General features: G+C 38.9%; 1 protein-coding gene across 1 annotated transcript in view; it reads right to left on the minus strand.

The window, feature by feature from the left end:
- Positions 1 to 6,278: 6,278 nt before the first annotated feature.
- Positions 6,279 to 25,638, minus strand: part of LOC150083595 (cytochrome P450 4V2-like) — a 36,117-nt gene continuing 16,757 nt past the window's right edge. Inside the window, exons 3-10 of the mRNA XM_090378535.1 lie at positions 23,838 to 23,923; positions 22,320 to 22,510; positions 20,831 to 20,900; positions 10,911 to 10,971; positions 10,508 to 10,681; positions 8,184 to 8,250; positions 7,194 to 7,373; positions 6,279 to 6,530 (exon numbers count right to left, since the gene is read on the minus strand). Of these exons, the coding sequence (XP_090234661.1) occupies positions 6,358 to 6,530; positions 7,194 to 7,373; positions 8,184 to 8,250; positions 10,508 to 10,681; positions 10,911 to 10,971; positions 20,831 to 20,900; positions 22,320 to 22,510; positions 23,838 to 23,923 (1,002 nt within the window). The 3' untranslated portion in view covers positions 6,279 to 6,357. The remainder of the gene's footprint in view (positions 6,531 to 7,193; positions 7,374 to 8,183; positions 8,251 to 10,507; positions 10,682 to 10,910; positions 10,972 to 20,830; positions 20,901 to 22,319; positions 22,511 to 23,837; positions 23,924 to 25,638) is intronic.

Here is a 25,638-nt window from a genome sequence, read left to right on the forward strand (position 1 = left end):
TTAGAGCTGTAAAGAAACAAAATGAATTGCCAGATCGAAATAAAAGTTGGTGTGGTTACTATAAAGATTTCAAGGTATCTAACAGAAAAAAAATCATCTTTCTATCACTACTACTTCTGGTGAATAAAGATCTTTTTCAACACCCCTGGTATATAAAAACCTTAATTTAATAAAACACATCTGTTCTACAAAGGCCAGAAAGAAAATGTTTGTAAGGTGGATAAAATCTTATTAAAGGTACGGTCATCTCCATGGTGTCCCCTCCAGAACTTGAATTTTGGTAATGCCACCTGGGGATTAAATAGACAACTAAAAATGTGTAACTAAGTACCGTTACATTTTTAAACAGAAGGGAAAATCTTCGAATAATTTCTGCTCGCTTAGTAACTTGATCTGTAAGCTGAAGAATACTCAAACAAGCAACTCCAAAGCAACATCTATCGTATCTGTTAAATGTTTTCTAATTTTATTGTTTCTTTTCTGATTTCCTCCATGTATTCACAATTTTCATTTACAAAAATACAGAACACATTGGTCAACGCAATTTGCTGGTTCCTTTGTGGACAGCACCAATTCTAAGACAGTGTGGTAAGGTCTGAGTTGGATCCAGTAAAGTTGGAAAAATATATCCAGTCGGTAGGAGAGGCAACTTTTTATAGGCTTTTTAACATATTGGGATTTGTTAGTCAGACTAGAAAAATTACTGCGTACTTCTACTACACTAGAACACTCAGATTTTTCATCCTTCAAAAGGAGAAAATTGATCACAGAATACACGAATTTTCAAACACAATGTATACCTTTGTTTTCTTTCGATACTGTTAGAGAGACAGAGACAGACAGAGAGAGAGAGAGATAGATATGTATATAGAGAGATTAGATTATTTGCGTATAAGCACCAAAGAAACTAATTCCATTAGACGTAATATTGTGTTTGTACTTATTGCTGGATGAAAAATCGAGTTTCCGTGGGTTAAGAAAGTATGTAACCCTCGCCTGAGACTAATTAACTCTGCTATGTTGTGAAGAAAGCTCATAAAAATTTCTGTTGTCATTGAGAAATTCGAACTCAGGCCTTTTTGCACCCAACTTCAGAGGACTGCGATTATAACCACCGACTACCCACGAGGACCAACTTCTACAATAAAAATTGAAAGTACCTTAGGAAACTCAGTCACTGCCAGGCCCTGCTCCTGTTCCGTTTACAGCGTTTGACAATTCCTGATGACCTTCAACGAAATGCAGTTCATATTCAGAGGAACTTCCTCTTGGAACACCACCTCGGTATGATTGATGGCGCAATAAGGTAATTTTGAAATACAATACTTTTATCAATTTGCCATCTCGTTTTGAAAAGTTTATGAGAATATTTAAAGACACATTCTTGAACATAATTCCATGCACTTTCATTGTTTTCTCAGTTGAACTGAATCTTCAACAACAGACACGCTACTTTCAAAACTTGCTTACAGATGTGAAGGCCGCAGTGGTTTTTCTTCGCCAGAGGCAAGTATCTCGGTGAACGACCATTCTTCCCTTGACACTCCTCAGACCAATCATAAAATGTATGTGTTTTTATATTTTTCTATTTTGAAATTCAGTAAATGCGTTCATTTATTTTCAAAACAAGATCGCTAAAAAGCAAACTAGAAACACACTTTGCAATTTTGCCAAAAACGTTTAATACCTTTTTGGCAGAAGTTAAAGTAAATCTCTTTTAACTGCAGTTTTTGTTTAGCTTTTCTCAGTTTTAGACCAGCATTAGCATTCAAAAAGAAGCGAACTCAGTTCTTAAAAATGGACAGACGAGAATACAACGTAGTTAAAACCAATAGTTAACAAGAAGAACCAAAAAGTTGAAGTGAATGAATTATTCTTCTCTAAATAGTTAAATGAAACTTTTCATAACAATAGTTATCAAGAAATGTGAATAAAAGCAACAGGAAATGAAAGGGGTACTCTCTCAGTTCAAATACGATGTTGAAAAGATGGTAGATAATAATTAAGAGCCTAGAAGGAGTTTATGAGATACAGGGTGCCTCAAAAATATTGGTACAAACGTTTTGGGGAGGTAGCTAACATCTAAAGGAGGAATGTGAATCGCATAGGAACCCATAACCGGAAACGTCACGGGAAAGTAGTAGAAGAGGCACAAGAAGCAGAAATGACACAAGACAGTAATTAGTGGCAAACATTTATTTGACATAATATTAACAATGGAGTACGAGATGGATGCATTTCATGATGTTACAACAGATGCTCGAAGGTTCCACCACGAGACGCGATGCATGCGTGACACCGACGCAGCATGGATTGGCGGACACGGTCGAACACACCTGGAATTTCTTTGACAGTAGCAGCAGCGCAGACGAGTCTAGCCACGAGATCCAGTTCCGTCTCCACAGGCAATTCATACACGATAGATATGAGGGCCCCCCACAGAAAGAAATCAAGGCTCGATAAATCAGGTGAGCATGGGGGCCAGGCAACGGGTCCACCACGGCCAATCCATCGAGGCCCAAAACGCCTGTACAAATGGTCACGAACACGCCTTCCATAAAAGGCAGGCGCCTTGTTCAAGAAAGATCCGATATTTAGCGGAGTTCATGCGGGATGGTAACAGGTATGGGCCGACTAAGCAGTCACCGACCATACCTGCCCACACATTTATTGCGAAGCGATGTTGTGCCGCATGGGGGCGCACACCGTGTGGGTTGTCCTGAGCCCACACATGAGCATTGTGCTGATTGAATCAGCCTTCCCGAGTGACATAAGCCTCATCCGTGAATAAAACATAGGCTGGAAAATCCAAGTCTTGAACACTTTCTTGGAGAAACCACTGTGCAAAAGCCACACGTGCAGGATGATCTTGGGGGAGCAGTAACCGAACCCTTTGGAGATGAAAGGGGTGTAAGGAATCGTCGTGCCAGACACGCTGTACACTGCAACGAGACATTCCTAAGGCAGAGGCAATGGCACGTGTGCTGGTAGTAAGATAATTCTGGAGGGCATTCAGCACACTTTCTTCCATGGCGGGAGTTCGCGTTGAACATGGTCTGCCCGCACTATTCCTGTTATCTCTAAATGACCCATAATCGCACAAATTTTGATGCACACGCGCCAACAAACGGTGGTCCGATACATGTCTGTCTGGGAAACGTTCTCCATAAATTCGTTGAGCGGCTCGTCCATTGTCCTCTGCTAATCCATACACTAGGTGCATGTCTGCCAGCTCACAGTTCGTATATCGATGCATGCTCTTCGTGCGGCGATTACTGCTTGAATGAGTAAACCAGAAATTGTCCCTCTCGCGAACTGATGAACAGCGCCGTGTACCGACTTACGGAGACGTTTCCTGTTATGGGTTCCTATGCAGTTCACATTCCTTTCTATAAGCTATATACAGGTCAGGGGAAGGGCCCTAGACAGAACCTGCATTGCATTAGTTGATGTTGTTCTTGGTACTCGGGTGTGTTGCAAGCAGCATAGTTCTTTGCATGGAAATGAGTTTGGCCCGGATTTTATATATAATCTAATCTTTTTGTATACAAACGTGGTATATACAATAGACCCTTCACAGCAGCAATGCCAGGGGTAACTAACAGTAATAGTCCTGAATGACCTGGTAAACCTTTTACTGTTAGTGACCCTATGGAACCAGACCACAGCAGCATAGAAGGCAAGAACACAGCTTTATAGTAGAGAGATAGGATTCTTTAGGTGAGTCCCCAGTCCGAACGGGAGATTGATGACGGCTGCAGTAAAGACTTTGGTTTTGTTTGCTAAACTGTTCACGTGTGGTTGGAAACTGAGCCTGTCGTCCAATATTATGCCAAGGTGATTTGCTTGTGCCACATATGGAATTTGCTTCCCGTGAATAAGCACTTTAGGGGTCTGTGGTAATCCAACCTGTTTTTGAAGATCATTAGCATTGTTTTTGTGTTTGATATTTTTAATTTATTTGTGAGGGTCCAGTTCACCAGGTCATCCAGGACAATCTTTGCACGGTCCTCAAGGGTTCTCCTGGATCTTCCTGGAACGCAAATAACCAATTCGTCTGCATAGGCGAAATTGTCGCAGTTGTCAAATCTTCTGATGAGCCACTGGTCAAGTATAGAGTTCCAAAGCAGTGGTCCTAGCACTGACCCGTGTGGGCAACCTCTGTTTATAAATTTTGAATATGACAGGTGTTGGGCAGTGACCTGAATTGATCTGTTACTGAAGTAGGATCTTATGACTTTGTAAAGATATTGATTGCAGTTTGCCAGTCTAAGGGACCTGAGGGAACTCTCCCACCAAAGGGTATCAAAGGCACCCTCAAAAACCACAAAGATGGCCATTTCATAGACTGCTGTGGAATGTGTACAGTGTTTTACAAGGGCTGCTATGGCATCTTCAGCGGAGGATCCTTTCTTGAAGCCATACTCCGAGTTAGATGAAAGGTTTTGTGAGTTTAGGATAGTTCGGATTGCTGGGGAAGGATTACTTTTCTGACACTATATCTCGTGTGGGATCTCCCTCCATCTCTGCCCTCGTGAGTAGTACACTTTGTAGGATCGCCGTCCTCCCCACACCGGATGGAAAAGACCTGACTTCGAGAACCGTCGATAACAAGAGGAATTTTTATGGGCCGTTTTCACAACGTGGCTGAAATCGGTGTCAAGCGAGGGTAGCATGATTTTTCTCCCGGAAACTAAGGTTTGTCGTCCAACAAATAGAAAATCACATTACGCAATTTACAGATAGCATGCACGGAGTATATGGTCTTAGTCGCAGATGCTCCTAAAAAAACCTGGTGGGATAGGGTTGCTGACACCGCGACAACTTGCTGCAGTGTGGAACACCGCACCAATAGGGCGGATTGAAGATTAAATGGTACAACCTCTCTCTCTCTCTCTCTCTCTCTCTCTCTCTCTCTCTCTCTTTGGTAACATGGGGCTTCCTTTCCTTGCCCTTAATTTTATTTTTTTTGTACATGGTCTCCATCCAGGAAGCTGAGGCGACTCTGGAGGAAACTAGTCAGAGTATGTTATATCCCGATTGCCTGGCTGCCTCTCCGTTTGCTGTGGACGGTAACATGGGGTCCCAACAGGTGTCCTGCGACCAAGTGCCAGAAGAACAACACAACAACATACCACTACCACCACCACCACCACACTACGCTATATAGACCACATACTACTCACATTCCTGCAATTCTCAGAGTTCTGTTTCTCACCACAAGGGAACTGATGGCGCAGTTGTGGGAAATCACCGGTGGCCTGTTACCATCAACACTATACACTATGTTGCATTCCAATGGTCCGAGGACAGTTCCTTAAGCACTCGCACAGAACTCCCCTCCTTAAGCACTGCCACAGATTTGGAGTTCTTCAGATAGATAGAAGTCTGCTGCAACAATAATGCTTCTTCCAGAAAAATAGTTGGGTACAATAAAATAAAAATTATAATGCGAATTAACAAAGCGAAGACAACAGAGAAGAATCTCCCACCACAAGGCGTCAAAAGCTGCTCGAAAAACTGTAAAGATTGTCGTGGCATATTTGAAGTCGTTTCAGATTTAGTGACATAGTTCAACAAGGGCCTCTCATCCCTTTCCAGGAGTAAAACCATATTGTCATTAGGAGGAAGAACCAGGGGCTTGAAAGCGGTAAATATTTCAGCCTAGAATCTCTTCAAAGGTTTTCTGAACAGGAAGGTCTGGTCTGAAGAATTTGGGGATAAATTTCAGGAGAGCATTTTTCTTTCCAAATATCTGGAAAGATAGTTTCTTGAAGATATTTTATGATAAAGTACCAATAGGGTATTAGGCTTAACTTGAAAAAAAATTAATGAATTCAGAATAGATGCCATCTTTATAGTTACCTTCCTTTCTCAGTAAGTCCAAAGAATTTCATCGGTAATGTAAATCCTCTGAATAATTTAGACCTTTCCACTGGAAAAGAGAAACCCGTTATCGTCATTTCTGCTTTCAATGTGGGTTGTTCACCCCTGAAAAAGTCACACAAATTGTATGTATACAAAGATGGACATTTTGTATATGATCTTGTATATATTTAAAAAACCATAACATGAATTTACCAACGTGTCCTTCGTACACATAACTAAGAACCTTTATAAGATATTCTTCGCTTTTCTTTCATGTTAGCACATTTACTGTTAACGTTTTAATTACTAATTTAATGTATTCATTTTGTAAATCAGTTCTGGTGTTTTTGGGCGACTTTGGGTGTATTTTATTTCTGTTCGAAATGTACTCAATTATTGTGGATGGTCTTTATTGAGTCTTACAAAAAGAGCGATTAGTTCGAATATGGACGGAGCTTGGATAAATTGGATTGTCCGAGTGCTGGCTGATCACGTGCAATCCTTCTTTCTTAGTCTGAACTGCATACGAAGCTTATCAGTTGGTCGAAGAACGACTTCTGGTACAAAGAAGACTTTATCTCTTGGATCGATAGAACGAATGTTGAACCTTCGAAGAATACTTGCTAAAGTCACCTTTAATTCTAATACAGCATACTTCTGGCCTGGAAAAGAAAAGAAAAACAAAGAAACAAAGTTAAGAAAAAAGTTATGAGGTGAGTTATAATACTCAGTAGTTATTGCTTAATCCTAAACTATGGACTTCTCGTCTATGAGAAGAATGCAATTTTTGAACGCTGCTGTGATGATCCAGGCCACAACCAGTACGTTGTTGTCCTAGTTTACTAACATGATTTGGACGTCCTCTCATGTGTACCACAGTGCATATGAGCCCGTACCCCTCCCCTAACGAGTGCAAAAGACATGGATTCGAATTCGATCAACGACGCCAGGAATTTTTTCACAATATGGCTGAGTTAATTGGTTTCATGCAAGGGTAGCATGATTTTTCATCCAGCAAACAAGTGAAAGAATCACAAAATAGGCCAATTTACAGGCATAAATCTTCTTTTCTGGCTCGTGCGGCAAAACCCTTTGTCTTCCGTGCAATATTAGTACTATTAATAATAATAATAATAATACTAAAAGACATAAATTTAAACTTTTCTTGTAATGAACAAAGAAGGTTTATTAAGGTTCACCAGCTGTGGATAGATTCAATTATCGTGGCACCCTGATGAGCGAAATAACACAATGACTTGGAGGAAATCAATTACCTTCTTTGGTTTAAAATCTTCAAACATTTAATATTGAAAATTATACGTTACCGATGCAATTCCTTGGACCAACTGAGAAAGGAATGTAGCTGAAAGGATGACGTTTATTCATTTCTTCTGAGGAGAACCTGTCGGGATCGAAGACCTCTGCATTGGGGAAAACTGCTTCATCACGATGCAGAGCAACGATTGGTAGGAACACCGTCGTACCCTTAGGAATAAGATGGCCGTCTGGAATGAAACGATTGGCTTTTAACTCCATCGTGCGATCTAGTTTTAAGTACATCATGAGATGTATTATGAGTGAATTTTTTAAATTTCTTCGATAAATTTGTTTTAAATGGAAAGTTTGTCTAGAGTTCTCCAACCTTTTTTATCTGGCGACCCATTTGAAAAAGGAATTTTTCCTTATTGACCCATCATCCAAAAACACGCACAGGTTTTAATGGATGAATCAAATGGACCAAAATCTGTTAATATAAAATAATTATAATACATAGCTAAGTAACAATCAATTTGTGATTAGCTAAAACTGTCTCATTAACAATTAATCCTAATTAACTTTGCGTTTCTGCCACAGTTTGTAATTTAGGACATTTGTTTCAAGTATCCTTTCATTAAGAAGGCCAATGTTCACAGTTATATTTTTAAATCGTGCATTACTATTTTCTTCATATTTATTATTATATAATTATCCCATCGACCCCCATTCAACCCCTTGACATGTATCGACCATTCTCTAAAGACAATTGACCCTAAAGGATCCATATCGACCCACTGGGAATCTCTAAATTGGACAAACAGTGTTATGAATCGATGAACTGCACACCACCTCCGTCTTCTTTTTGGTTAGCAGATATCAAGTAGATCTTTGCTAAAAGATCTAAGAAGTCCGATGCCCGCTCTCCAAGAAAATTCATCTGCAACTGGATAATTAATATGCCATAGAATTGACTTCCCTTTACCAAATTTAACTTTTTATTGCCATGTTTTTTTTAAAAAGGTAAATTCCATGTTTAATTTTCATCAAATCTTGCTTACCAAGAAAGATATCTTCTTCACAGCATCGGCCAAGTAATGGAGCCGAAGGGTATAAACGGAGTACCTCCTATTCAATAAAAAGAACGGGAAAATTGAAACATACATTTATATATTAATAAATAAATTAATATTAATAAATATATACATTAAGACATTTATTTTATCGTTCCAATTATTTCACCCAACTTTTAAAAACCTTCAATAATGCATTTGATTCTTTCTCTCTATTGTAAAGTACTTTGGCTGCAAAAGATTAATTCTGATTGTGAGTAAACTGGAAGAAACATCATCTAACTCTTTTTTGGCTTTCACTTCATTATTTGTTACTAATCTAGAACGAAGAATCCTGAGAGCAGAGAAGCTGAACCGAATTAACAGTAATTTGCCTCTAAAGAGGGATTTAAAAAAGTATTAATATACCGTACTTTGTAACACCTATGAGTCATATGTACCTTTTGCTTTTTCTATTACTCATGTCTGCTCCTCAATTCTAATCGAGTCAATGATGGGAGGAATTCTTGTGGGCCTTTTTCACAACGTAGCTGAGTTAATCGGTCTCGTACACGGGGAGCATATTTCTTGGTCCAGCAAACATGCAAATGGACCATAGACCACAATCGCAGTATGGTCTAAGTTGCTGATGCCCCTAAAACACAACATACTCAATGTATTACATTTCTTCTGCTTGAGACAGGAGGATAAATGGTGCCATTGGCAACAATACGAGATTTACATGTGCAGGGCTACACCTGGGTCAACTCAACTCGGCGAGAGTCCAATTTCATAACAATTCGAAACAGAATAAATAATGGTTATTTAAGATTGTGGCTCCGGCTTGTGCAACATTGTACTCAGTTGCTTTTCCACTAGTAGCACGAAAGCATTCAAATCTTGTTATATCTCCTCGAAGTTCCTTGAGTATATTTATACGTGTTTCCAAAAAGCGGTGCTTGGGTAGGATGTGCCTAACTATTAAAGGAAACGAATCTGAATGTTAATACATTAATGGTACAGTAGAGTATGATGTTTCTTTTCTTTTTGTTGCATAATGCAGCACATCTTTGACATTAAGCGACCGTTCGAAAATGATTGCCCTTCAGATATGGATAAATGAAGAAACCCACATAGTTATCTGGTCTCTGCATTCCAAAGGGACGAAGCATATGAATCACCAAAGACTGAGAGCTGTTCATGGCCAAAACCAATCACATCCAAGATTACGATTCACACTTAACTAAAACAATCCTCCAATAAATGGAGGATTGTTTTAGTTGCTTGTTTATCCACTGTTATTTGCTGATAGGATTTTAGTGTAATGTTTCATTTTTAAAAAAGCCAAACCTTCCAATCAACCAAGCCACACCAATCAAATATCAGTCCTGGTTGTTGACTGCATGAATCAAAAGTTAACGATTATTGACTAGGATTTCATAAATCACGTGTACTTCGTGAAGGTGGTTAATACGCACCTTCCCCATTTCGATCCTTTTGAGAGAATAAATAACAGAAATCTGGTTGAAAGAAACCAATTCTTCTTTTAAGCGTACCGCAATAAATAATTCATACAGTTTGTGCTTATTGAACAATGAAATTTTACCCTTTGTATCCACGAAAAATCAAAATGAGTGACAAAAGGTTACACCGCCTTATTTAAAAACCATCGATGTTTAAATAGTTTAAATTACTGTTGCCCGAAATGATACACATCAATTATTTATGTGCAAAATTTCAGTTCGAAACGGTTACTGTGTGCAAAGTGAAGTACAACATTACTGTTGCCCAACATTGAACCAGAAGTTACCGATTAAGATTTAGAGGCTATAATTATGTGCTATGATTCACACACAACCTCCACGGTACACCCACTCCCTGTCTCATAGATGTTCTATTTATGCTGCATTCCTTTTGTACAGATACGTCATTGGACACGGTTCTTCTGAATTGGCATCTGCAATTCTCCCACTCATTTCCAAACCAGTCGGAACACGTGACACAACCAGTAAGAATCCATTCACTGTCCAACTGCAAAATCACAAAATGACATTTTTCACTTCCTCGTTTATTCTTTCTACTGCTGTTTTTTGGAACAACCTTCCTTCCTCTGTATCTCTCGAAAATTACGTGCCACAGAAATTCATGTCAACAAGTAACTTCTGTCTTCTCGGTCTTCAACCCAAATGCCATACTAAGAACTACGTGTTATAATATATCTTTCGTTTTGGGGGTTTCACTAAAAGGTGTATTTATGGAGTATATACAAACCAGAGTAGCTCAATTCTCTCGGCGTTAACAAACATTGTATTGAAAATAAAATTACGTTTTACCTTTATTACACATTCCAAGTACTTCATATCTTTCAAATCATCTGTGGTTACAACACGATCCATATTATAAACAAAGATCGAATCTAGTTCCTCTTGAATCTTCTTTTGTATGCGAGGATCTAAGCCAATGCAGTAAAGAGCCCAACCTAAGGCAACTGCTGTTGTATCATGGCCCTAAACAAAGCAATTATAAGAAGAACACTCGATTTCAAACAGGTTTTGTGGTAGAACAGTATGTGGTCAAACAAAATAAGTGAAATGTATCGAAATTACATCATTAGATTACAATAATTTCAGACGGGCTTCGTTTTCTTACTAAAGTAATTCATAAATTTCAAAAGGACTACGTTGTCCTTTTTTTGAGATATTACAGTTGGCGAAAAGGAGCGAATGAAGAGCTCACCTCAAACATGAACGTGTCCACCTCTTCTTTGATATCTTCTTCAGTGAACGAAGGATCGGAGAAGTGTTGATGAAATAACAAGTCCAGGAGAGCCAATCTCTTTGTCATTTTCAGATATCCACCTTGGTGGAGATCGTCCTCTTGTAATGATATGGGGTTTTGTAGATATGATATTTTTCTTTCCTTGATAACCTGGAGAGAGAAAGGTAATGCTTTTAAGACATTTGCAATTGCTTAAATTGAATATTATTACTGAATTCTGTTTGGTGTATTGTGCTTAATATTTTCACTAGTTCTAGTAGATCCTTATTGTCATTCTAAATACAGATAATGAACAGGTCTGCTTTTTTTCATTTGAGATTACTTTATATTGATTTATTTTCTCTTTTTTGTTGTTGTTGCTTTGCGTCATTGAAACCATGATTATGAAGCATCAGAGTAAATGTTTTTGCTAGATGAAATAATGGAGTTTCTTGTTAAATATAACTAAATTAACAATACCCACAATTCACCAAATTGGCTAAGAAAAATCCCTTAACTATACCCTCTTCTTTGGGGGGGATTTGAACTCGAGCATTTTTCACCATCTGTTGTAGGAGGGTGATTCGTGACCATTTTGAGTCTTTATTACTCGCGAGGAAAAGAGAAAGACCATGGACCGCTTTTGGGTTTGGCACCTCCTCTTCCTAACTTCGACAACATCCAACAGTTTGCACGTACTGACGGCCTTACCACTTCGCCAGTGTCGATTCTTGAGCTGACTTAGAGGTACAGCAAACATCGTTATTTCCAGTCTTCTCTCGCGAAGTGTTGAGAACAAACCTATATCTGCTTTTGCCAAGTCAAAATTGCTGATTTGTAAAGGCAGATTAGACTACAAGAGACCATTTATAATTAAGTCGAAATGAAAACATGTAAAGTTTACAAAATGTCTTGCACGGGCTTAGACATTAAAAATTTGCATCTAATTCGTAAATCTGTGTCTATGCGCTTTGTTACCTTTGATACAGCTTTTTGTTCCAAGTGAGTTCAATTATTAACTGTTAAAACACAGCCAGCCTCCATCTAGACAGCTTTATTAAAGTAAAGTAAAGTGCAGCCATTATCAACCGACTGCAGGATGGAAGCCTCCTCAACAATTCATGTTGAGGGAAATTGACCACAATCTGCCACGCTGGTCCAGTGCGGGTTGGCAGATTGACCACATTTAGCAGTCAAGGGCTGGAACCCCGGTCTACTCAAAGAGCGTGTGCTATTACACTCTTGCTTGGATCACTCGGCTACAGGCTTTATTACTTGTCATTTTCATACATGCAGGACTGTTTCTACTCCTGCTTTGCAGGTAACGTTTGATTATTAATATTTATTAATTTAATAAACCTTTTATTAATATTTACCAGGTTTTCTTACCTACATTTTGTGACAATCAGGTAACCTCTCACAATGATGGTTCCAAATTTTGTTTCTGCCACTGAACGTCAATTGCAAAGGAATCTCAGTTTTTCAAAGCTATGCAAGTTAACTTTCGCATGAAAGATATAGCATCCAGCTTCTCTGCATCAATGTTTTAACTGCTATCCGTTTTTTGGATATACAAATTCTTCTGGTGCTCACGCATATAATTTACAACCTTCAAACTTTGCACACTGTGTTCCTTTACCTGATACATTTACATCTTCTGATACTACTACTACTTCTCCTCTTTTGGCCACCTCTCTAGGACTCATGGCACCAACTTCTTGGTGCAAATGCAAATTTTACTACATAGTGCCATCCTAGTACTGAGTGACATTGCCAGCACTTGGTTGTATCCTTGCGTGACATTTTAAATAGTGAAGTATAAATTATGTTCTGTAATATAGTCTCAGAGTCTAGAGAGGTTATACTCACGAGTAACAGAAAACTGGTCAACGAACACACTACATTTATGGACATAGCAGATGAATTAGTTTTCGAATGGCTCTAATATGACACTTCTTTTGCACTTCCGGCCATTTTAGAGCATGATAACATCGCAAAGAACCATGATGGAGTTGAACTAACCTCCAGAAGCTGGCTTACACAAGTCATCATTTAACCACTGTGCAACCCCGCAGAGGCGTTTGAGTTGAGTAGTCTCAGTAGAGGATTGTTTATTTTATCCCATAAATCTCGGATTATTCATCAATAAACAAGAAAAATGTCCAAAAATAATCGCAGTTTACAAGGACATCCTCTTTGGATACGTGTGAATATCAAACACTGCAAAAGAATACGTTCGTTTAAAATAAAACAAATATTTTTATTGTGTTTTGTCTTGAGATGGTAAGAAATGAATATAAGTATAAAGTACATAATCATTTCTTGTACTGACCTTCCTAGTGAAAGTGTGCACTGTGTGCATGTCCTTCTTGAACTGCCTCCCTGAAGGAAAAACCTTGAAGAACAGAAAATCCGACCACAGCCAAGGAGAGAATATCCGGGGGTAAATCTGTTCTGTCATACTAAACATAAACAAAAATATTCCTCTGTTTACTAATAAAAATTTCTCCTTTTTTTAAAGTTAAGTAGTTCGACTTAAAACATCAAAACCGAAATAAATTGGAAGGAATGTTATAATAAATTGGAATAGAACATTAGGAATATACTCTTATATTACTTTCAGTTTAAAACAAAATATTTATAAATACATAAATCATTATATTGTGCAAAAGAACTGGATAAAAATCTTTAATTGATTGCATTTCATGAAGCCCTCGCATATAACACGGTGGACATGATCACCATCTTTTCAAAATTGGATGAAAATGACCCCTGGATGAAAATGACCCCAAGTCCAATATCAACAGATATAGGTACTTAAGGTCTTTTTTCAGTCGGTCTCATGTAAGCGAAGTATGTTTATTTTTCCTCCCGGAAAATTGAATAAACAAATATGCTTCACTTGCTTTTTCATCTAAAAATGGACCACAGAATATAGGTACTTGACTCACAACATGCGTTGCAATATGGTCTAAGTTGTTGAGGCATTTACAAGTACTACTGTTTCGTGAATTTACAGAGAGCATCGCAGTAGTTGCCATTTTCAAGTCCCTAAGCTGGTCAGCTAAAGTACTTCAGCACAATGACAAAAATTTGTTGTAAAATTTTAATTGGTGGAAAGTGTTTTTTGTGCAGAAGAAAATTCATCTACTTGTATTCAGCGTTTAAAATATTTAAAAGTCATATCTCATCCTTTATCTAAACCTTGGTTTTCCAATAAATGTGCTAAGGCCGTTCAGGAGAAGAACGTTGCAGATCGTAATTGGCTTGTTTTTAATTCTTCAGTTTCATTTTCTGCCTACACCAGAGCTCGCAATTTTCTTGCCCTAATTATAGCCGAGCATTCTGCTCTCTTGCCAAAGTTATTGGTCGCAACTTTTGCCCATCTCTGCTCCGACCTCTGTCAAAACCAGATGGTTCTATTGTCACTACAGCAACGGATAAAGCTGACCTGCTAGCATCCCATTTTTCTTCCAGCTCATGTATTAATGATCTTGGTAAAACACCTCCCATCATTCCCAACATGCTCCATTCAATGCCTCCTGTGGTCTTCCGTCAAAAGGATGTCAGAGGGATTTTGACGAATCTTGATGCTAAGAAAGCTCCAGGTCCCGATGTATTTCTCCACTTGTTCTTAAAACTTGTGCTCCTGAACTTACTCCTGTTGTTTGCTACCTTTTTTCACTCTCTTATTCCAAAGGTGCTTTTCCTTCTGCTTGAAAATTTTCTCATATCCAGCCGGTTCCTAAAAAGGGTGACAAATCCCTCCCATCCAATTATCGTCCCATTGCAATTACTTCTACTCTTTCTAAAGTAAAGGAGAAATCAATTAACCGCCAACTCTTAAACTACCTAGAAACCTTCCATCTGATCAACGATCGCCAGTATGGATTCCGTCAGTGTCGATCCACTGGTGATATCCTGGCTTATGTTACCCATTTATGGACTAATTCAATGGAAAGGTTCGGTGAAACACAAGTAGTTGCTCTTGACATCTCAAAGGCTTTTGATCGTGTTTGGCATAAAGGTCTTCTAAACAAGCTTCCATCTCATGGTTTGCCAACTGTTTTTAGTAATTGGTTATCCAGTTTTCTCTCTGATCGCTCACTGTGGGTGATGGTAGATGGCTCTCTGTCTTCTAACTTCTCCATTAATGCCGGTGTCCCCCAAGGTTCAGTTCTTTCCTCCACTCTTTTCCTCTTGTATATTAATGACCTTCTTCCATTGACTGGAAATCCTATCCATAGTTTTGCCGATGATAGCACATTGCATTTCACTTTCCATTTTGAGAAACCTTGCCCTGCTCAATCAACTTCAACTTCTCGAAAATCCGCTACCAATTCCTTAAAACTCAGTCTTGTCTTATATCTCGCAAAAAGGATTCTTCTCCTCCTTTGCTTATCTTTAGTGACACTCCGGTTTCTAGGCAAGATGATATATGTCTTTTGGGGATTACCCTGACTTCTAATCTCTTTTGGCACAAGCACATTACTAATATTGCTTCCTCTGCATCTAAAAAACTCGGTTTTCTCTTTCGCTCTCGGCGTTACTTTTCTTCCAAACAGCTGCTCACTCTGTATAAATCGCAAATCCGCCCTGCTATGGAATATTGTTCCCACATCTCGGGTGTTGCCCTCAAAACCTCTCTCAGGCTTGTTGATTCCATTCAGAAGAGGGCAGTTAGGTTAATTAATGATTCATCTCTAACAGAGTCTCTCCACTCGCTGTCTCATAGACGCACTGTTTCTGCTGCATGCCTCTTCTACAGATACTTCCATGGGCACTGTTCTTCTGGATTGGCTTCTATAATTCCCGCTCTCTCTTTCAAAACAGTCCGAACACGTGCCGTTTTCTGGAACAACCTTCCTTCATACGTATTTCATGAAAATTACAGTCCACAGAAGTTCAAGTCCAATATCAACAGATATCTTCTTTCGTCTTCTCAACCTCCACCCCAAGCACGGTTCTAAGTACTATAGGTTCTAATACCTCTCGTGTTTGGGGTTTTCATATATATATATATATATATATATATATATAATAATAAAATTCTTTATTCATAGAAATGCAGGACACGATTCCCTCTACAGGCAACCAGAGGAATCTCACAATTAACTGGACACATTACATTCAGTACATAAAAACTACGTGGGTACACAACAAATACATAGAATACATAGACAGTGCAATATACACAGCTAATATTGCAATAAATGTATTTTATAGTTATTATAATAGATTGATTATACAGAGCTTATATTCCATTATAGTACACAGATTTTATAGTTATTATATCCAAGCTGCAACACATTGAGACAGCCTGGAGACTTTCATTGGGAGTTATTCCCTGATACTTGCAGGAATGCTGACTGCACTTCAATATGGATTTGCGCTTTTCTCTTCTGTAGACAGAATCTCTGGACCACACGTCCAAATCAATGTTTGCGGAGTTCAGCGGGCCGATGGTGCTATTCGGAAAGTGCCGCTTAAAGGTCGAGAGCTTCTGCAGGTTAGAATAGAGCACTGGACGGTTTCTGAGGGCTCTACCAGGGATTTTCCAGCCCACGATTTCCCAGATATTAACGAAGTCGAGAGCAGCGGAGCACAGATGAAGCGCCATTGTGAGCTTCCTCGCATATGCCAGGTGCTGGACCGGGGTGTATCTCAGATTTATGCAGAGCTCTGATTTTGATGTTGTATGGGGTAGGTGAGTCCACTTCAGGACCCAGAATTCCAGACCACAGAGCACCTTCAAACTGGACATACGAACGGCCGACCAAACTTTAATACCATAACTGATGATAGAACTAAAGTAGTAGAGGAGAAATTTTCTGTTTCCTTGTTGTGCGCTCTACAAAGATCACGTTTCATACCCCAGAAAGCCCGTAATGCTCTTGAATGCAGTTGCTGGATTTGTTCCTTATACGTTAGGTTTTCGTCCATTACCACTCTTAGGAATTTTACGGAATGAGTGGCGACGAGAACATGCCTCGCAATGGGGGACTGCAGATCGGCTGCTGGATTGAGGTCTGCTTGTGCTCTAGGTGAGAAGATGACATATTTGGATTTTTTCACGGTTTATTTGAAGCCCAAAATATGTAGCGTATTCACAGGAAGAGGAGAGATATTTGTTCAGTATGACAGAATTCGATTATTCCTCTGCCTGGTCTGGTGAGGTGTTAACTGCCCAAAACTGATGTCAAACTTAACGATCGGTAAATGTTCTTCTGCATGCGCCTCTGAGAAACTCAAGTTTTCAATAAATTATTTTAACATTAAAATGAACTGCGAGGGAATGTCACAGTGTTCTTAGTTCTGTAATATAGATTAAAATCGATGTTTTCTTGTAATTATGAGTTATGATGAAAGAGTTCTTTAACTGAACGAATCTGTGACCTTTCAAGGAGACTTTAAGCTTAGCAAACAACAAACAATTTAGGGAGCTAAATCAGATGAGTGGTAAAGAAACCACAATGATGGAGTGCTACTCAAAAAATTCTTGAATAGAAAGAAAGGGACATTGTCATGAAGCCAGCGCCAATTCCATGGACATATAGACATGTATAGTATCTTATGTAGGGCACCTGAACATCAGTTTAACACTCCACCTTGATACACTGAGATGAATACAGAATTCTGTAAAAATCCAGAAATGTGTGTGATGTTATGTTTGTTCAGTGTATGTTGGTGTTGCTGTGTTGTTTATTTGTTTCTGGCCACCAGGAAATCGATCACCTGGAAAGCTTGCCCTGTGCCTGTCTACCCTACGAAGAGGTAGGCCAGAACTAAGTTGAAGTCCACCAAAACCTGGTGAACCTTAAATCATTGTCAGTAAAATCACTGTCAGCCCTAAACGGAAAAATCCCGCGCCGACTGGAGGTGGTGGGAACCAGCAATAAATCCAGCATCCCGAGTGGCCCAAACTCAGGACATCTAGAAAAATAACTAATAATAAAATAAATAAAAATAAGACTGTGTCCTTATAGGATGTCAAAACCACCACTGGCTTCCCAGGGGTGACTTCCGACGACGAGAAGTGGAAGAAGCAGAGTTTTTGAAAGGCAATAAAATTAGTTTTGTTTGAAAGAAAATTCTGCTCATCAAAATTACAAATTTTTAAATGCTCCAAAACACATCAAACACAACGCCATGTATTAAACGTTCGCTAATTCAGACTGATGGCAGGGAGGCACCGAAGTCAGTCTCTGGACTTTAGACACACCTCCTTCAACAAAAACACAACAAATGCGTATACAATATAATGGAGAAAAAAGCAATTTCCATAATCGCAATTTTTAATTGACTAACCGCAGTTCATTTATTTCTATCAAAGCACCTAAGGCAAAGAGGCGTCTGTAAACTGCAGGTATTGCGATGCATTGCGTCTGTAGTGTGCATGTTTGTTCTGTGGACACGTTGCCTGTATTGCTGGATGAAAATCCATGTTTCGGGTGGAAACCATGCAAGGCTCGATTGAGACCAACTACTTAGATTGAGGGCGTGAAAATGCCCATAATAATGTTTCCATCTTGACTGGATTCCAACCCAGGAGGATATCGACTCTACTTGTACTGTAGTTAATAAATCAACCAATTTTTATTGCCTCTATAATACAGACATAGATTAACAGTAGCCGCAGGCAGAGATGAAAGGGATTCTTGCACTGCTTCTATTGGAATGAGCAGCAGCCTGGAAAGCAAAGTGCTGGGAGTCGTCATGGAACAAGTAAATATATGGGTTGTGTTAGGCTAACTAAGAGTAAGATAAGATACATGTATATTTGCATGTACACCAATGCTAGGAGTATAGTTAATAAATTTAATGAATTTGAAGTGCTGGTCACGACGTCAAAGGCATCATCAAATCTGATGTTGTTGGGATATCAGAGACGTGGTGTCACAAGATATAAGCAGTGCAGAATTGGAATTGGGGAGTACAATGTGTGCAATGAAAGGTTGACAGGAAAGGAGGACAGGTTATACTGTTAGATAAGAGACACATAAAAGTTAAGGACGTGCATCCAGTTGACATGAGTGGACACTGCAATGTTGAATCAGTTGGTGTGACATAAACACTGGGAAAGGGAAAATGAGAGTAGGCGTGCGTTATAGGCTTAATGACTCTGATGAGTACAACGAACAATTTTACAGAGAAATAGATTGGGCCAGTAAATCAGAATGTCTTTTAATGGAGGATATTAACTTTCTAGATATTGACTGGAACTTGTGGGTTGGTCACTCACACACTACAAGACTTTGGGTATTTATTGGATGATTGTTTTCTGCAGCAGCAGCATGTTTGAGAGGCAATCAGAGGGAACAATACTCTTGATGTGATTATCAGCAGTGATCATTCGTGCATCAAGAATTTGCAGATAAAGGAACCACTATGTACGACCGCTGTAGTCTAGTGAAGTGGTTGTGGCTTTAAGTGGCAGGGCCCGATTGGGGTAAGAATCTTAAGGTCATCTGCGTAGGAGATGATTTTTTTGGTTATTCGGCACCAGTGGGGCTTAATAAAATTTACTATTATCAGTAAACTTAATTAAGTAGTGATAAATATTAAATTGCTATAATTTAAGCATTGGGTGCCATGTTTGCTAAAATTATGTAATGGTACTACTATTGGCAACTATGCCACTTTATTTTTTATTTTTATTATTCTTATTTATTTATTTTTAATTAATTGTTTTATTTTTGCTTGCTTCCAGGTCTGGACAACCTGGGAGTTGAACTGCTGGCACCCACCGGTATTGCACTGTCTCCGGTGGGTGCGGGATTTTGTGCGCATAAACACATGTAGGACAGTAGACCCGGGCCGGTTTCATCTTGCCTGGGAACGGGCCCCAGGTGTTCGCTGTCCCTGGTGGCGAAGTGTCCTAGAGTTTCTACACCAACACAGAGAACAAAGGTGGACATGGGCTTGGAGCCACCATGATACCCGTACACACACACACCCTGTTGCCTATCCTTACTCAACATCACAAAAGGCAACTTTTTTTCCCTGTCGTTAACGGTCAAATGATGCCTTTCAGATGCAGACTTTATGCATCGTTGGCGATCGGTGGCTGGGAAAACGGCATACATCTTCATAGGGAGCCTACTCCGGTGGCCCATACAGAGGAGGGTTCGTTGGATTATGGTCTTGTAAACACCACTGGTCTTCCCTTGGTTAAAGTCCAGTTAAAGTATATGTCAATAAAATGTATGTATTCCAGGACGAGGTTCCGATTAATTGTTCCAGGCTGAAAAGTGTCCATAAAAATTCCCCGCGTCATTGATTCGAACCCCCACCATTTCCACCCGGAAAGGGGCAGTTTCCATAATACTGCTACACTTCATCCACCACAATCATCCCTTCTTCGAAGTTCCTCACAAAGTCCCTTGTAGTGTTTTACCCCTCGAAGTCCCTTATAGGTTTTACGCGGTCAGTGACTTAGGCCATATTTCACCATGTACCACTCCTGAGACGGACTAATTGAGCCACGTTGTGAAAAAGTTCCAAAACAATTAGTCCCGTTGTTGAGGAGATTTGAACTCAGGTGTTTTTCAGCCGGTGTGGGGAGGACAATGATTATACCAACTGTGCTACCCACAAGGGATGCTGGAAACAACATGTTTCTGCATATATTTAAGTTCACGCATGCACAGAAGAATATGGGAAACGGCACTGCGTCTTTCTTAAGTTTTTATTTATTATTTTTTATTTACATGACATTATGATTGTATCCCGTATGTACAACTTGAACATTTCGTGTATAATATAAAATTTTGCATCTTTATCACATAATGCTTTGAGCGGGTTTCCCCACATTATTTTTATTCTAATAAAACAAAACAATAAATGAAAAATGACATACGATTGTCCAATAATAAATAAATCAGCGATGGTGAACTTACCGGCGAAGAGCTTTGAGATATTCTTGATTATTTCCAGATTGAGCATCGACCTTAATCCCCATGGCAGTCTCTGCAGAGTGAACCATAAAATTAGGTGTCATAAATATGAATTCTGCTTCATAATATACTCCTAACTTATTTTTAGAGTTCACACTCCCTTATCGTTAAGAAAATGAAATTACGTTTTATTTAACCATATCTCTAGGGTTAGAAGCCTAGATTTGGTTAAATAAAACTTAAGAATATGGCTTTCTGAATTCTTTATGAAGTTTCAATCAATAGTTTCAAGCTGTCTCAATCGGTTAACGACATTCATTTATTAGTTAGCCTGCTTTTCGTAAACGCAGAACTCTACTGGTTCTGGCCACATCCAAGGCAAATGTGGTTGCAGTGGGAACGATATCAATCAAATATCAAATTGGCCATGAGCAGAATCTATCCACACGTTAATGCGTAGAAGATTTCATACTATTTTATATTTCTTCTTAATGTAACTTAAGGACTCATGATCAGATTAATAGCACAAGAAAGTTGAACATCATTTTTTTATCATTAGGTGATCCTGCTGCTGCCGCAATCTGTTTCTCTGATTAGAGCATAAGTCCTCCGTGACATTTCTTCATTTTAATTTGAGCAGTTCCAGATGTCGGAAGATGGAATGGACTTTGACAAATTTCTGACAAAAGCAGTTGGTTATTTGGCCCATTCTTAATAGTGGTAGTCGATTTCCCTTCAGCAAAGTTGGACTTTCATCCCGAAAACAAGAACCACGCGTGGTATTTACAACTTACAGATATAACATACAAAAGACTTTATAGCTTGGTTGCCTGGAGGCTTACTTTATAACAACAGGAGCCTTCTAGCAGAGCGTACTTCATTAAAATATGTTTGAAAATAATAAAATCATTTTGCAAAGATTGAAATCACATGAGGCTTTTGGGAAGTGCTTATTAACTGCTTTTTGCAGTATTATATAAGCGTATATCTCTATAAGTGTATACCTCTGAACTGGCCTAGTCTGATAACAGGGGACCAGTTCCTAGGTTTACAGTATTATGTCTATATCTTGGATTTTGGTCTTGGAGGATCTTGGTCTTGGAGATAACAGTTATAGTTAAAAAATAAAACATTAGGGTTTATTCAAATATCAAAGGCATTTTATGGAAATATCAAGAGTTTTAAGGGATTGTGATATTCTAAATAATCATGAGGCACATATTAAATTCGTATTTATTTTGTTCTTTAAAATAAAGAATGAAAAAATACTATTTTTGAAATTATTTTTACACTATAGGCCTAAATAAAAAATATATATTTTTTCAAGAAATATATGAGTTCGATTCTTTCTTTATAAACGTCGAAATGTTTTGTGCATTGTCTCCAAATTACTCCCAAGGAACTAAATGCTTATTGAACAATTATAGAGCTATTTTGAACACAACAGAATCATTGAATTCATGCGATTAATGTTCAGAATATCGAGACTTACCACAAATGACATCCAGGGTGAATGAAGTTACAGTGGGAACGATATCAATCCACTCTTCATCAACTGCGCATTTCAATTTTTCCACAAGGATCGAAGACTGCTCGTTAAACACGTGCACAAATTCGTTCAGTATACTGAAGTGAAATGCCGAAGTCAGCAACTTCCTCCTGCTCTTCCACTTTTCGCCAGAACTGTAAGAAACACGCTTTAGCCATCCCATCCAGTAATAACCGAAATTGCATCATAATATTATATTAATCATATATTATATACATAAAATGTTATTATATCAGAACTTAATCTTTGCATTATGTTGTTTAGCTTTTTGAATCAAACAACCAGTCTGTGGTCATACTATTATGATGTGGAAAATTGATGTAATAGGTTATTAAACTAGCAGACAAGTCTACTTAAATCAACCGAAAAATTAAAGTATTATAATTTCATCAAACAACAGAAAAATAAGTACAGATTAACCCTGGATTTCTACCATATCTGCATTCTCTCGAGTCCGCATATAACAAACATCCGAAGTCTTTCTTTATAGTGTCCATCTTGATGTATTTTATTTTTCCTCCTTAATTTATAGATGACCCTTAGATAACTATTTATTTAATCATTTCAATGGTATTTCCGGCAGCTAAAGATGCAAGGGATACAGCATCCTGGAATGCTGTCATTCTTAGCCAACTTCAAACTGTTCTTTGAGGTACCTCCCTCTCTTCACTCTCGATGTTCTTTCCACAACTTTTAAATTACCATTTTTGACACACTTAGGCTCTGACCACCTCATTTTGCAATTGACTTGCTGACCATCACTTCCTTCTAACAAACCTATCAAGGTCTACGTGCATTCTATACAAAGAGAAGCCTCTAATAAGATGTGCTCTCGGCCGCGTTAGACTCGAAAGTATACAGAATATCCTCATATCATATTTGGACTTAGGCACATTATAGCCATAGATGCTTATGTGCCATTAAGCCTCCATAACAACAACAACAATATTTGGACTTATTTCATTAAAATAACACCGGAACACGAGTATTTAAACGTTGGGGAAGTTTTATAAACTCCCAGTTAGCACAGTTGGTAAAATCGTCATCCTCTTCACATCGAGTAGAAAGTCTCTGAGTTCTAATCCTGTCGATAACGTGAGGAATTTTTATTGGCCTTTTTCACAGTATAGTTGAGTTAGTCGGTGTCAAGCGAGCGATGCATGGTTTTTTATCCCGGCAACTCACAGGAGAACACTTTCCAGAACTCTTTCAAGGCATGGAAGAACCGCTGGAGATGATGACAATCTATCTACGGAAGCCTATTTTGAGAAGAGAAACTTTAGTTGTAAAAAATTTATATATTTTTTAATAAAATCAATCTCATTAATTTGTGGCAGACCTCGTGCTGCATTCCCCATTCAGCATACTACTCGTTGGTTCCTATGAATGTGGCACATAAAGCTGATGCAAACCGACACAATTTTCGCACTTTTAATTAATTAACTTAGCCTAAATTCTTACCTGAGCAATAATCCTTCATGCAGCCATGGCTTGAGAAACCTGTACCCTCCTGATTTCGTGATATGCGATTTATTTGCTAGAAGAATCTGTAACAGGAACAAAAAACTGATATTTTATCGGCAATTTTATCTTCGAAAAAGACTATAAAGTTTCTTGTCATTTGAAACTCTATCCACATTTGAAACACCTCAAAATTTCTTTCTTTCTCATTAGCCAATGGGTATCGAATAACAATTTTGTTAAAAAAAAAAGTCCATGCGTGTCTTTCAGGTAGATTCATTCGCCTTTCAAACTTACTGCATAAACACTAAAGAACAGATAAATGATAGATCACCCACAGAAAGATTATACTCAGCAGTTTCCAGAAATCCAAGAAGTAGACTATTAACTCGTTTATGGAGAAGAAAATATCGTGTGGCCAGCGATCATGGTCGGCCAATCACGACAGGTCAGCAGAATCGTTAGACCTGGCCAAATGGAGGGATTATGTAACCGGTTCGTGAATACAGACAGTGCAGCTGTGGACTTCCCCTGGAACAGTGCCCACTACGACAGAATTAATCTCACTAACGTGACGATTTGTGAAGAGGAGATAATCAAGGCCACCAACGTCCTGTCCAATAAGAAATCAATGGGAAGTGACTCTATTCCCACCGTTTGCCTAAAAGTTGCCTCCTACTTCCTCAGGGATCAGTTGACGAAGTTGTTTAACAGAATTTTACAACAGGGAGTCGTCCCAAACGCTTGGCTAAATTATAGTCATCCCAGTTCCAAAGGTACAAAATCCGACCTCTACTGCTGACTATAGTCCTATTTCAATCCCCTCCCCTTTTCTCAAATGTCTGGAAGGGTACATGTTTAGAGTGGTTGCCAATCAGGTCCTTTCCCAGTGACTTCAGCATACACATTACGCGCTCTCACAAAGATCGCCGATAACATGCATACAGGCTCTGAATTTGAAAACCCTTCAAGCCTGGGAGCAAGGCTATGTTATTCATGCTGTTTTTTTCTGGATCTGAAAGCAGCCTTTGACTCAATGCAAGTTAAGCCACTTATGTGTCTCCTGAAGAACTACTACGGTTTCACGGGTAATGTCCCGAAGCTCCTCAGGAATCTGCTAACCAAGAGGTGCTTTGCCTTCCAGCAAGGGAATAACTGCATCACAAAACAGGTGGACGTCGGTATACCCCAAGGTGGATCGTTGTCAGCATTGCATTTTTCTGCGATATTTATTCCGCTAATGAATGAGATACCTGCGTTTATGGCCTACGCCGACGACATTGTATGTTACCTCTCAAGCCCGGCTAACACCTCATCAGACCAGGCAAAGGAATTATCGAATTCTGTCATCCTGAACAAATATCTCTCCTCTTTCTGTGAATACGCTACTTATTTTGGGCTTAAAGTAAACCCTAAAAAAATCCAAATATGTCATATTCTCACCTAGAGCACAAGCAGACCTCAATCCAGCAGCCTATCTGCAGTCCCCCATTGCGGGGCATGTTCTCGTCGCCACTCATTCCGTAAAATTCCTAGGAGTGGTAATGGACGCCAACCTAACGTATAAGGAACAAATGCAGCACTGCGTTCAAGAGCATTACGGGCTTTCTGGGGTGTGAAACTTGATCTCTATAGAGTGCTCAACAAGGAAGCAGTCAGAAAATTTCTCCTCTACTACTTTAGTTCTATCATCAGTTATGGTACTGAAGTTTGGTCGGCTGCTCCTATGTCCAGTCTGAAGATACTCTGGCGTCTGGAATTCTGGGTCCTAAAGTGGGCCAACAATTGGGCTCACCTACCC

This window comes from Mastigoproctus giganteus, chromosome 7 (genome assembly GCF_048544385.1).
Source record: "Mastigoproctus giganteus isolate SK-2022 chromosome 7, ASM4854438v1, whole genome shotgun sequence".
In the NCBI taxonomy this organism is placed as follows: domain Eukaryota; kingdom Metazoa; phylum Arthropoda; class Arachnida; order Uropygi; family Thelyphonidae; genus Mastigoproctus; species Mastigoproctus giganteus.